This window comes from Palaemon carinicauda, chromosome 44 (assembly GCF_036898095.1).
Source record: "Palaemon carinicauda isolate YSFRI2023 chromosome 44, ASM3689809v2, whole genome shotgun sequence".
Taxonomy (NCBI): domain Eukaryota; kingdom Metazoa; phylum Arthropoda; class Malacostraca; order Decapoda; family Palaemonidae; genus Palaemon; species Palaemon carinicauda.
Window position 1 is genome coordinate 46265451 of NC_090768.1, and position 15080 is coordinate 46280530.

Consider the following 15080-nt stretch of genomic DNA (forward strand, 5'->3'; position numbering starts at 1 on the left):
ATAAACGGAAACTAGGCTTTAAGTATGAAATTTTTGTACATATAACACCAAATTATTATAAAAATAACTTATTCTATACCATTCACTTTAATTTTTCTTTTCAGGTATACCAGCAAGAACACTTTTACTTGTACTGACGTGCAGTGTCATAAGCAGTATGGTAACATTCTTGGCAGTGGCCCCCTCAACGGTCAGAATACTTTCCCCAGTGGCCAAAATTCAAGAAAGGTAAAACAAATATTACATTTTCTCCAAGTAATATATGCGTATTTTTAGGTGCCCGTCTTCCGTGTTGTTTTTTATGTAATTTCACTTTTGCTTTCATAACCTTATAACATGAAAGTACTTATGCCTAATAAAAATCTATAAAAAGAGAGTAATTTTCCAGTGTGAAGATATAATATGCCACAATATTCTTCATGCAGAAGTTAATATTTCGAAACTTTGTTGTTAGAAAAGAAGGGTTACAGAAGGGAGGAGTCATTTAGGAAAAAATAATTCTGAATATTACAAAAATCAACAAAAGAATTAACAACTCGAGCGAAGAGTAAAATTGACAAAAAAAAATATCGTTTCTCACTCACCAAAACCATTCTCTTGTTCATTTTTTTACCTTTAAATTGCACATATGCAAACCTTACTTTATGCATATACGTCTTAATCCATATAAGAAAAAATACTAGATTCAAAACTTGGCTCATGTAACCATGAAAAAAAAAAAAAAACTTACGAATGAAGGGTATTTGATTTAAAAGTTGCCTAAAATCACCAGAGAAAAACATTGATTCGAAACTTGAAAGGAAATGAATGACTCTTGGAATCTTCAACTCTAGTAGGTGCAGTCATTCAATCCACCCTATTGAAACTCAATGAAGTGAAAACCAGCGGTTCCTATACTGAATGACATAAAAAATGACGTTTAATCCGATACCTTGCTAATAGCATTGAAAAGGCAATTATTACGCTTCAGTACCACATGCGTAAAACAAACAGCCAGTTTTAGCTTGCCGTAGTGTGTAATCAACTTGGAACTTTTACAACTGAAACAGTTCAGCTTCCCTCTTAAAAACTGTACCTTAACATTACAGAAAAAACAAAATATAATTTGTGAACTCAAACATTGTTCATGATAATTAATATATATGTGCACATATATATTATACATATAAATATATATATATATATATATATATATATATATATATATATATATATATATATATACATACATATTTATATATAAAAGGTTTAAAGGTCACTCATGAATGGCAAGGCAAGGGTCAGTGACATTGAACTGCCTGGATAACAAGACTGACCAAGGCCCCTCTCCACCCAAGCTAGGATCAGGGAGGGCAAGGCAGTGGCTGCTGATGACTCAACAGTTAGACCTAAAGGTTCCCTCAAAACCCCCTTCTTTAGCTCACAAGGATAGGAAGACCACAGACCCTACAAGAAACTATCGAGTTTGAGCGGGACTCGAGCTCCATTCCGGCGATCGCCAGGTAGGGAAGTTTCCAATTGGCCACAACAATCCATATGTATATCCCTTTCTGACGTCTCGCCAAGATCAGCAAAGCTTTACTAGTCAAGGCCACCCGTACTAAGGTGGTTTACTGTGAGCAATCAGACGAAAATGTCCAACTAATACCAATCAGCACTGGCCAGCATGGGGATGAAAACTAGCCAAACCCCAACCGTAAAATGACATGTCTGAGGCCTTTGTCTTGCAGTGGACTAGAAACAGCATCATTTGTATATGTTGTTGCTATACTGTATATACAGTGTGTGTGTATGTGTGTGTATACATATAGATATATATATATATATATATATATATATATATATATATATATACGCATAAATATAAACATATATATACATATATATAATATATATCTATATCTATCTAATATATATATATATATATATATATATATATATATATATATATATATATATATATATATATATATATATATGAGGCTCTTTGCGTCAATAGGCGTAGGAGATGATGATGATATGTTTGAGTGTTGGGAATAAACGAATAATATTATGTGCACATTTCAATCATATGTCAGTGGTACTTAAGTTCCGACTTCTTATCGGGCCACTGCAGATTTCACTGATAACTCCCTTGGCTTCCACTTGTGTCTAAGCTCTGAATCCAATGTGAAGTTGGAAAATATTTTCCCATATAATAAAGAACAAGTATTTGGCTATATACAATATATAAATATATACAAATATCTCTTTCCAGTCACGTTGAGCGACATTACCAGACGTATAGCTACTGTCTCTTCAGGTCCTTCGGGTAGGGAGAAGAGGGAGTAATAATACCCTAGTGAGAGGAGGTACCCCGAGAAGTACACTCGGAAAAAACTGCCGTGTTGCAGTTAGAAAAGGGGGGGGAGGTTGAATGTGTGTGTGCATATCTACCAAAATCTAGCCGCATTATTGGTCGCGTACACTAGTGTATGCATGTATGTATGTATGTATGTGTGTATATATATACTGTATATATATATATATATATATATATATATATATATATATATATATATATATATAGATAGATAGATAGATAGATAGATAGATAGATATGATGCACTTTAGTCTAAAAATGAGACAACATATCTGCTGCCGACAAGTTTTGAACCACTATTTTCCCGCGATTCTTCGTCAGGGCTGCAATGTTGAATGCTGGAATTACACTTTAATATAAAGTCTACGACTGTGAAAGTTAAAAATACAAAAATATTTAAAACTCCAATATAAAATTTTCAAGCTCCTTTGAAATTGTTGATCAGGGGAAAGTTTCAGGTTCAATTTTGAAAAATACTGAGGATTTTCCACAAAGCTTCATATGATACTACATCCAATTCCACCATCATTCCCTTATTTATGAACTTCATATCCCATCTCAGCAAAGGGTTCGAAGTCGTTTCTTCAAGGCCATTATCGCTGGCCAAGTGCAACCTAAATCATGAGGCTTACTCGTGCATTTAGAAAATCCAGGCTTGTAAACCATGTAGGTCCTAGATTCAATTACATTTACATTGGTGCTCTTCCTCATGAAAAACTGTGTTCTCACTACTCCAGCTATCTCATTAATATGAGGTAGCTTCTATACTCATAACCAAGCCACTCATGTTGTTTAGATCATTTATCCTATGAATGGCACAATTCCACTGCTGTAAGAGTTAATTTTGTCTTTAGGGTTGACCTTGCTTGTGAAGGTCTAAAATGTGAGGCTCAATTGTTCCCTCAGATTATATAAACTTGCAAACCACGTTGTTCAAGGATTCTAGTTTCCTTAGAATAGCATTACTCCTCAATACAGCTTGAGGACTACAGGTTCCAGCATTTCTGCAATGTAGTAGTTTCTGTACTTTCCGTCAGGTAACTATGCATTACTTTTCTATAACTTTTTGTACATGTATTTCTTTATGAACAAAATTAATATAAGTAGCAATCATTATTTCCAAAATTTTAAGATATCTTATATATATACAATAATAACCCCACCATACGCCGTTAATTGGTTTCTGGGAATGAGCTGTCTGTCTATTTTTGTCATAGGTTTGAAGGTAAAATATGTACTATAATAATGACAACACATTAACAAGGTATCCCTTCTGCTCGCTGAACACCAAAGAAGGTAGAATGGGAAGTAATAAACTTGTTGTTGGAGGATTACAACAAGGATGTGGTAGTTAATGATGACATAGCCTCCAGAGTGAGTTCTTTGCTGTAAAACTAAAAGTCGATGGCAGTGGTTCTTGGGCGCTAGGATCAGGTGATGACTGCAGCCTTTTGTTTTTATACTCTTACAAGGAACTGATCCAGATATTGTTGGACATTGTTCTTCCCCATTTCATCAACAATTGTCCTTAATGGGAAAAACAAGTCTTCCATACCATTAAAAAAACTATAAACCACTGGGCTATATGATCCTGGGACACAAAGATTGCCATATACTGTACTTGGATAAAGACTCAAAAGCCCAATGGATATTTTTAAGCTCTAAGTTCCTTAGCTCTGGATCAAATTTCAATATTCTCTACTCGCTAAGTCCAACAAATCATTGTTGGTCAATGGTTGCGTGTGAGATTCAATCAATTCGTCAAAGTCTTATAATTCAGTCTAAATTGCATCACAAAGAGATGCTAAATTCTTTCCTATGACTCGATAAAACCCTACGAAATCATGAACAAATTGAAGGCACTAATTTCTTCAATACACTACGCAGTGCTGTTTGAGTCATTTTGGTCCAAGAAGCACTGATGATTAATACTTACATGGCATCAACTACCTGACATAAGGCAAATCATAGATAGTACCTCTTACAGATCTATGACACTTTGATCCTTGGGTTGAATGAAAGTTCGGTGGCCAAAAAAAAAAAAAAAGAAGAAGTCGTATTTGGGTCTATAAGATTCAGTTGTGTGGGATATCCAGATGCATTATCAACAATCAAGCAAACCTAGAAAAGTTTTGCCATGCACTATTTTTTGAATGCTCGTTTAAAATGGCCAGTGAAACACATTCTTCGAAAATGAAGATCATGACCCATGCCTTCAGATTAGCCATACAAATCAGTGTCACTTTTTTTTTTCTTTTTTTAAGGACTTAAGGACATATTAAACCAACAGAAGCTTTAGTGTGAAGTCATCCTTGATGTTACCTCAAACTTAATCTTCAATGTCTCACCGACATTGGAGATTAGTTCTGGAAAAATTTTAAATGTTGTGAAAACTAAAATGCTTCTCCAATTTGTAAAGCCACTTATAACGTGAAAAACTAAGCGTTCTTTTAATCTGGATATCTTTTTACGTAGGTCTTCAAAGACTAGGCCTTCTCTTGGATCTACATTTAGCTCCTTAGGAATTTGTTCATGTGTTTTCCTTTCAATCCATGAATAATGTTGGACACTGTTGTCCAAGCCAGGCCTTTTTTACCCACTTTTCATATTTCTTTATCATGTCCAATTTATCTTGCATCATTCTAACAAAGCCTGGATTCACTATTTTTTTTTTTTGGGGGGGTGGCTAAAATCAAGAAAGGCTACAAAGATATTTAAAAGGATGACAATGCAAGAGACTGTAATCTGTTTGCGAAAACCAATGTTTGAAGCCTATTGCCTCTTTTACTATATATAATTTTTATGTAAAATGAATTACCATTGAAGCTTTTGAAACAGCTTCATGTCAAGGTAAAAAGTGTTTTGCACAAAATATATTTGAAACTACTACTACAACTTCTCTGGCCTTCCAGATTATTTACTCCTGAAGGGCACAATCATGAAAAAGAGAGTGATATTCCTGATAATGTTCTGCGACTGCATGACCCATCAGAACTGCATCATTTAGGTAATGTATTTAAAAGTTTGTCATCAAATTGTTGCTAATAAAACCTTAATCGAAAGCAAACAAATAATTGAATCCATTTAAAGGACATCCTCATTTGCTGAACTCATTCGTTTCAACAGTACTAGTTATCAATATTTATAAATAAGTAAAAACACTAATATTGCAACTTTATGTTTGAGATACTTGGGTTTTCATGTTTTGCCATTTACTAGTTCTACACAACCATTCATCTTATATATATTTAAAGGACATTCTCAAATGCTCCTTTTGTTATTCCTAGCAGTGCTAGTTATTCTTGCGTTGCTAAACCATTAAAATATTAATACTGCAACTTGATTTAGGTTTGAGATACTTAGGTTTTATTGTTTAACTCTACTAATTATTCACAAATAATCATCTTAACTTGTAACAGGAGAAGCTATGGAGGCAGAAAGAATATTCAAAGAAATCAAAATTCTTTGCTGGATCTTAACAAGTCCTGCTACCCATGACAAAAAAGCTAAGCATGTTAAAGCCACATGGGGTAAACGATGCAACAAGCTGATCTTCATCAGTTCACAAAATGGTAAGAATTACATTTCCGCAAACTTTATCAGGCTTTCCTGATACATGTTAGTCAAACTTCCCTTAACCCTAGCAATGCACTGTAGACTACCAATAACTATTCAAATGATAAAAAAATTTACTAATTTGTAATTAAAATTGATTTTTACATACTAATACTTCTCAAACTTGTTGAACAGAGAATTGTACTTCCCCACAAATTCTATGAGTTTTCATCAATTCTGAATACTAATTGAATTCTAAAATCCCTTTCTGTAATCTATCAATTCAAAACCACCGGACAGAGCTTCAGTCCAATATTGTCACACAGTTTCAATTCCAGCTTACCTGTGCACATTCCCCTACCTACCTGTTTTTCCAAGAGGCTGACCACCTTAATCAAGTCCACACAAATCAAATAACACACCACATAGGTGGCAACATCAAAATGGCAATAACCACCTTTGATGGTAAGAGCACCCATTGGCTGTGAGGCAGTTCATCTCTAGATAAAAACAGAGTAGAGGCACTGCACTGCAGTTCATTACCATCCCCACAAAAAGAACAATCCATGAACAAATATGGTCTCTGCTAATTTTCCTGCTAACTGAAGGTGAACAGATCCATTCTACCTAACAGCCAGAATACCTCCAAAGCAGAGGCCCTGATCTTCAGGTCTTTCCCTATTTGAACTTTAAGCTCCTTTTTTATACAAATGATCAAAAAAGGGCTGTCTCTTACACCCGCTTATATGTTGCCAAGTGGCCATAAACTTCGCCAAACATAAATACGAATGAATAGCACTCTTTCTAACACCACATGCTCTAGGCATTGGATAGATCTATTTGTTGATTGATTTATAATAAGGATCATTGCAGCATCAAAGGTGAGACTAATAGATAGGGTTATAATTCATACAATCACACAAAATCATTAATTTCCATATGTATAGAATACAAGTGACTAAGTTATGACATTTGTACAAGTCTTATAATCTTATAAATGCATTTAGAATATAGCATCCTAATAACACACCACTTATACATAAAATAAATATTCTAATAGAAAAGTAAGCTTCTTTAAGCTTAAAAACACCACAACTTCCTCATCAAGAATCTTAGATAAAAAATACTAATTGACGCCTAAGAATTACCAGCGCACCTTAGCACTACAGTACTCCCACTGATGATAAGTCACTGGGTTTGTTTTGGAAGGACGTTACATAAGGGGAGCAAGTGATATCCATAGGCTCTCTCCCTAAAGAAGACCTTATCAAGGATGAATGAACTATTTCAACAATCTGAGATAAACCAGGCTCTTTAGCAGTATAATAAAATTTGCTACGGATACCAGAACTTAATTGTCATAGATATTAGTGAGCTACAAAAGAATGTGGATGGTATCCATCATTGATGGACACATCATCCTGTTTTTAAGAACTCTGCTACGATGTCAATGTAAGTCTTTTAAGTTCCAACAGTTGAGGGACCAAAGAGGAGATATCATTAATCTTGTTTTTTTGTAAACCTATCCATACATTCATAAGTGTTAACTATTCTGTGGTGGCCGACAGATGCAAGGCATTTCTATACATTGGTATTCAGGAGAACCACTGAGACTTTGCCCATTTTCTGTGATCTCAATACACAATTCCAAGAAAGTATATTTAGCATCACTTGCTCTCAACTCCTATTATTCAATTTCAAATGGACAATACTCCGACCCTTGGATAAAAATCTTTTAACCCTAATTTTAAGAGAGCCATTTCCTAAAAACTTACAAATCTGCCAAAACCTTCATAGACGAAGGCCCGTGTATGGAGGGAATCCTCTTGAATACCATTGTCACTATGGCAACAGGAAAACAATGACCAAACTATCAACAGTCTCAAAAATACCACAAAACTGGAACAGGTGAAGGTTCTTGAGATGATGTGGTAATACAAACAGTATATTGTCATGAAAACATGCACGAGCCAGTAACAATATATTTAAAGCCACCAAAATTGTAAATAACGGCCACAATTTTTTATCTTTAGAGTTTCCTGAGCCTACTACAATTTAAGGGAAGCTTTATTTTCTTATAGAGGCATAGCAGTGCAAATGCCTGAGACTAAACACACATTATGGTATATCCAAGAGCCATGCTCCCCTTTCACTCCAAGCACAAACTAGAAGGCATTGGATCTTATATCTTCCCTAGTTAACTGTGCCCTACCAAAACTACATCCATTGCTAACAATGGTAGTAAGGACATGTATTAGTGTCCTAAACCAGGTATGAACTCCGAATTCACTAAGAGCAACTTAACACTGATACCACTCAGCTACAACAATCCAAGGACTTTAGCAGATAGAAGTTAAATGGGATGAACCTTTCATGGAAGAACTTAAAAGACATCAACAAAATCGTCGTCCGTATCAATGGATAGTATGTTTTCCCTCTCCAAGAAATGCTTTAAGCTGGAACAAAATGTCTCCATGCTAGATCTTATTTCATCAACGCCTACTACCATTCTGGGACTCTCTGGATCTCTCATACGTTGTTCTCGAGTGGGACATACTCTCGCACCCAGTGTTTGGTTTCAAGATCCTAGCTCTTAAAATCAGTGACAATTTGTGCGCCCACTTATCTTTATCTTTCACCTCATTAGATGTTGTTAACTTTAGACAGGATGATGTAGGAAAGGAATTAAGTATGTCATCTATCTAGCCAAAAAGATCACTAACACTCAGGAGAAAGAGATACTCCAAAGCTATAAACTGACTCTAGAATTGTTTCTTTAATCACCCATGATAGCCAGCTTTAAAAATTATCACCCACCAGGCCTTGTTGCTGGAAGTCTCGCAGCACTCCTGTAAGGATACCTTCATTCTCCCCTGGCAACCGTAGTGATAGTCACCTCGAATGCAAAAAAAAAAAAAAAAAAAATTCATCCAGGAAATTTTCAGCAAATTGATGCATTGTCAAAAAAAAAAAAAAAGTGCTCGATCGCGGAATTTGACCAACAATCCCTTACTGTTATAATTATTGACTATTATAGAATTAACAAGAAATGAAGTAGCAAATTACAAATAGAAATATAAGGTATGAAGTGTAGTCTTACACTATTTGGTTGAAGAATATATAATATCAACATGTTTTGGTAGAGAAAGGAGAGAATTAACATTATGGACGTCCAATCTAACAGTGGTGATGGTATGCAAAACTAACATCAAGTTTGTGCTTATCGTAAAAACAACTATGTTGGCTACATACCATGCGCATATGATGCAGTATTACTAAATTTGACCTTTCCTGAGGAGACCCATTAAGATTATTAGTTTTCTTATCCTGCAAAATAAGTTGTCAGAAGTTGATTAACGTTATCATATTTAATTTTTGGAGGTAGCACTTACATCTGAATTTAAGAGCCATACCTGGAATTTCATCTAAAAACTAGCTGAAGATTCTACTTGTAACTGAAGCAATAGTCAATACGATTATAAAACACGTTTATCATATACTTTTCCCACTTATCTCTTCACAAAGCAAACCAGTTGAAATAGAAATGATTTTGAATGTACATCACAAAACAGTTATTAAGAAATGCTAAAACGTTACATTAGAATTTTATTTTAATGCATAATCATAAAGCGGTTCCTAGGAAATATGAAATATGAGGTTATAGAGGAATTCAATACATGAACATAAAACCTCTTTTAAAGCTGTCTTAAAACCAGAATAAACATTATTCAAAATCCCTCCGTAGCACACTACTAAGAACCGTTCCAAAGACTTGAGTGTTCCTATGAAAGCACTTCAGAGAACCCCGTTAACCTTTAACAGAGTGCATAACCAAAATCCTTACAAAAAAAAAGAAAAAAAAAAACTTTCCTCTTTATATAACAATTTATTCGATGGCTACCACATTTTTAACAAAATTCTTTAATAGTCAAATTTCTTTCACTTTATCTGAATGTCAGACTGCTATTTTTCAAATTTCACTTATGGTCAGAGATAGCATTATTCCTGCAAACCCCTATGCTCTTAAAATAATAAAAATGTAATAATTGTTCCTAAGCTTAGCGATGAACAAATGATAAATATTTGTGACTTATCGTTAGGTAATCTCCATTTTTCCTATTTCCGTGGATTTTCTAATGGAATTGTAACTAAGCAAGTATAACTAATACGTGCTTAATTATCAAGATTTCTATTGAAAAACAATCTCCATACCCAAAGAATTATCACTAATCCTCTTTTCCAAGATTCTACACTTGGGGCCATCGACATAGGAGCAGGTGACGGTCGTGATGTTCTCTGGGGAAAGACCAAAATGGCTTACAAATACGTGTATGACCACCATCTCAACGAGTACGATTGGTTCTTCAAGGGAGACGACGACACGTAAGATATTTTGTTACTTGACGTCTGTATAAAGTTAATAGTAATTTCAATCAAAGAGTGGTTTGATTATAGACTTGCAAAACTAATCCTATTCTACTTTAACTGCAGACTACTATCCATCTTCAGATAACTTGGGTGTGGAACCCTAGTTTGAAAAATTAAGGTTTTTGATATTTTCTAATTTCTACGCTCTCTCTCTCTCTCTCTCTCTCTCTCTCTCTCTCTCTCTCTCTCTCTCTCTCTCTCTCTCTCTCTCTCTCTCTCTCTCTCTCTATGAAAGAGATACATACATAATTCCAAAGATCTCTCCCCTACCTCCTTTTAACTTTTGGAGTGATGGGAAGGTTCTGATCCTTTTCTATCCCCACAAGGATTAAAGATTTGATGGGCAAGGGAAAATATTTTTGGTACTTGCGGAAAGTAACGCAGTGTCAGACAAAAACTTGAATAAAAAAGCAAAAAAGTACTTATACCGCAATTAGAACAGTATACACGATGCGCTAGTACTTTTTGCTTACTGTTATTGACTAAGGTATTAGCTAAAACTCTATTTAATAGAATTTTAGTCCCTAAAATCGAAAATTGGAGCGAAATTCAATATAGCAGCCAACACAGAAAACATTTCTTAAAGGAAATATTTACTGTGGATTAATGTCTCAACTGCCTGTAAAATAAAAAGGAGAAAACGCGATGTTGCACTTCAGTATTTTCTTAAATTGTAAAAGATACATGCATCAAGTGGTTGTAATTCTATTGAGCCTTTGGTATTATAAATAAGCTATTCATGCATTTTTGGGGTGTGCAATATAACAACTTAATATATTTCGAATTTACACCCTATATATAAAAAACGTATAACTCAAAGGTTATTCATTATGAAAAAAAAAACTCTAGGTCTCATTAATTTATCAGAAAATTAATTTCTAACTTATATGTCTATGAAATTAGTAACAGTATTTCATCTTGCAAATAGCATACCTGACATTAGTAATTATCACACATGAAACTTTCGATGATTAAATATAAAAAATATACATGGATGCTTTGTTACATACTTTTTGGGCATATTATTTCATGTAAATAAGTCTATGTTGTCTCAATAATATAGAAAAAGGTATAAAACCTCAATTTTCTAAAATACCAGATGAAAATGCTGTTTACACAACTCAAAACTAAAAGGATGAGTTGCAGTTATTTGCACAATATATTACGGGCTACCAACGAAAGAGCCCGTATTTTAGATGTAAAACAATTTAACAAGCAAGGCATAATATAAACAAAGTATTACATTTAATTTAGAAACCTAAATAGTCATAGTTGACATAAATGTTCGATAAACACAACTTACAATAAAATACCTATACAATCCATTAGTTCCATACAATGTGAAACTTTTCGATAAATCCCGAGACATTTATATTCTGTCACAATTGAATCAGAGTTTTTTTTTTTTATCTGAAAAATATAATATTTAGTTCTGTAATTCTCAGACGAAAGGAAAAGCAGTCTAATGAGGAACTGCAGTGCAAGTAGAAATCGAAACATCATTCTTCATTCAATCACCTTTATTACAACGTTTCGGACAATTTGTCCATCATCAGGTTCTGTAAAGTTAAAAACATTCATTTGTACAAACAATAAAAAACATTGGTAAAAGACATGAGCAACAATAAGATAATTTAAAATTATAAATAGTACTTAAAACACTTTTCTGCTGAAGTTTTACATAGAAAAACTTCAACCGAAATTAAACCTAGATAATTCTGCTTTCAGCAGAAAGTGTTTTAAGTATTATTCATGATTTTAAATTATCTTATTGATGCTCATGTCTTTTACCGATGTTTTTTATTGTTTGTACAAATGTGTGTTTTTAACTTTACAGAACCTGATGATGGACAAATTGTTCGAAACGTTATAATAAAGGTGATTGAATGAAGAATGATGTTTCGATTTGTACTTGCACTACAGTTAGACTGCATATAATATTTAATATCATTGTTTTCAATATCCAGTTTCAATATATCTTACATTAGAACATAAAATTTCATAAATATTCTATCTTCTTACATTAAAATATCTAGTTCTTTGTTCTACAGCCTTATTATCCCTACAACTATCCGACGAGTTTGTTACGCTTTTTAAACCCGGTACTTGTCTGCTATTTATTCCAATCAAGTATAATTTCTCCAAAACTTGTCATATGACCTTACATAATATTAATGAACTAATGAACTGAGGGTGCCATCCATTTATTCAAATAAAACCAAATCAAAACTTTACAGATACGTCCTCATGGAGAACATGCGATATATGTTAGCAGCTTATGACCCAACCTTCCCAATTTATTTTGGGTCCCGATTCAAGAAATTTAGTAAACAGGGATATATGAGCGGAGGTAAGAATTAAATCTAATAGCACCTACCACATGAATACTGCAAAATATTTTTTCCACCAATGTAAACATATCAGAACTATAAACACCTCACTACGCTTTCTACCATAAAAGCGACATAGAATTAAGCTGTTCAATCAAAAAGTATATGATAACATTACTCGACATTCATTATTCACTCCCAAATTTGTGCACATAATCCTATGTCTGCTATGGATAAAGGACACTTTCATTTTGAAATTGCAGGATGAAAGCTTGCTAAAAATTATTAAAATGCATGTTCATGACAAACACATCCTGTGGGAATCTAAGCACAAGATATGTGACAGGCCACTAGGAAATAAACGCATCATACAGAATTCATTAGGCCTCTGCGATTTCAATGTACGCATGAGGATCTTTTGATAGGATTGAAATGGTTCTATGCAAGAATTAGGAAAAGAGAGGATCGGTGGCATACACAGCATATCAACCATCTTTCGGGAAGAAAAATCAGCAATTTAATCGCACAAAATTTACTACAATAGTGATTATCTAACTGCTTCATCCACGCTAAGCATATTCCTTTTTGAGAGCTTGTCTATTTGAACTAGCACCATTCCTTTTATTTTTCCTTTAATTTTACTTCAACCTTCAAAGAATCTATGAATTAGAATGGTAAACAAAAATTTCCATTTATCCTTCCTTTAACTAATATGATAAACATGTTTTATCATAATACGTCCACCAGTCATATTTGCATCCAAATTTCATCCCCTTATGTGCAAAGTGGATGTTGGTGCTACAATAAATATATTTGAAGTAATTATATTTTCATCACTTATTTCTATCATCAACTGCGTACCTGTCTATGATCAATTATTCTCCTTAGCATCAACGTATTTGCAACACGACTAATCCCTGCTAATAAAGCTGTTCACTTGAAAATAATAACATTCAAATAAATACAATTGCGAGAGCTTTTGCATTTTATAATCCTAATACGAGTCTTTCTTCATATTAGATAAATGTTATTACTAGTTTTACTCAGGAAATTAAGATACCAGTCAATAGCACTTATTACCTCCTATTTTTATATTTATCCAACATTTCAATTGCAAACTCCAATTGGAGAGTAAATTACACATTGAATGAAATCAATCCAGATTATGAAATTGAAAAAAAAAAACGCTTCAAGCTCATTTTCGAGGTAATTGAAACCATAATATACTATCGTTTAACAGTCGAGTGGAAATCTGAAATTAACTGCCTGGTAAAAGTAAATAAGGGAAATATTCATATACCTTACAATTACACAGATTATTTCACCATAATATTTTTGTCAATCACCAGGTTTACATAATATAAAATACAAAATGCCATAAAAATCCTAACTATAAACGTTGGTTCATTAAAACAAGCAACCACAAAGGGAAGCGTACTCGTGACAACATACAAGAACCAGAGTCTCAAACTGAGTACGGTAAGCATTGAATTCTTCTCCTCAATGATCTTTCAATTACAGATTAACATTCACGTAAATACCCAAACTATCAAATTATGTGAGAGTAAATCTATAAATTCCTATTAGAAATATTTTGGACACTTTTTTCGGGAGAAATTTCCTATGCTGAAATCTTAGATATAATTATCATTGTCAATAATTATGTGAGAACGTGCCATGAATCTTTTAAGGTATAGCAAAAGATTTGAGGCAACTAATATGCTTTTAAACCCAATTACAGCCATAATCTTCTCAATTAATCTAAACCCTTCGGCATTTCAGTACACAAAATATAACATATCAGACAAATCACTGGCTAAAGCAGACCTCCCTTACATAAAAAAAGAAAATCTCTTACGACTCTTCAATGCTATATTGTCTGGGAAGGGGGGGGGGGAGATTATAATTTCATAGCTCGACTCAATAACTGAACATTCACTTGATCATTCAAGTGGGAATTCCAAAATTAAATCATACGATCATTTATTCGTTAGTGCACTGTCTATTTATTGATATTATAGCTTATAAAAATTGTATTGAAAGTTAACACCTTTCAGTTGAGCACCAGTATGTATTTCACTAAACACTCTCAAATCTACATGTATTCCGCAAGGAGGAGGATATGTACTTAGTAGAGAAGCAGTGAGAAAGTTCATAGAGGAAGCACTGCCCGACAAGAGGAAATGTAAAGAGGCTAATACCGGCGCAGAAGATGCAGAAATTGGTGAGTTCTCTTCCATTTAAGACTAATATAAGGGAAACAAACATCAAAATAACAGGTGAAAAATAAAAGGTTATCTAAAATCATCCTTATCAATCCAACGGCCTGCTATAGAGAGATAAGAATGGTCACAATGAACTCATATCAGGCATCAATTTAGTAACAAAATAATGCAAATAAATTA

The 15080-nt window shown here is 33.7% G+C and overlaps 2 protein-coding genes across 2 annotated transcripts in view; one reads left to right on the forward strand and one right to left on the reverse strand.

The window, feature by feature from the left end:
• The window catches only part of LOC137634466 (uncharacterized), a 281610-nt gene that overhangs the window by 238230 nt on the left and 28300 nt on the right, over positions 1-15080 (reverse strand). The window lies entirely within an intron of this gene.
• Positions 1-15080, forward strand: part of LOC137634108 (glycoprotein-N-acetylgalactosamine 3-beta-galactosyltransferase 1-like) — a 51763-nt gene that overhangs the window by 27079 nt on the left and 9604 nt on the right. The window contains exons 3-8 of the mRNA XM_068366331.1: positions 105-228; positions 5275-5369; positions 5782-5934; positions 10162-10300; positions 12583-12695; positions 14789-14899. Of these exons, the coding sequence (XP_068222432.1) occupies positions 105-228; positions 5275-5369; positions 5782-5934; positions 10162-10300; positions 12583-12695; positions 14789-14899 (735 nt within the window). The remainder of the gene's footprint in view (positions 1-104; positions 229-5274; positions 5370-5781; positions 5935-10161; positions 10301-12582; positions 12696-14788; positions 14900-15080) is intronic.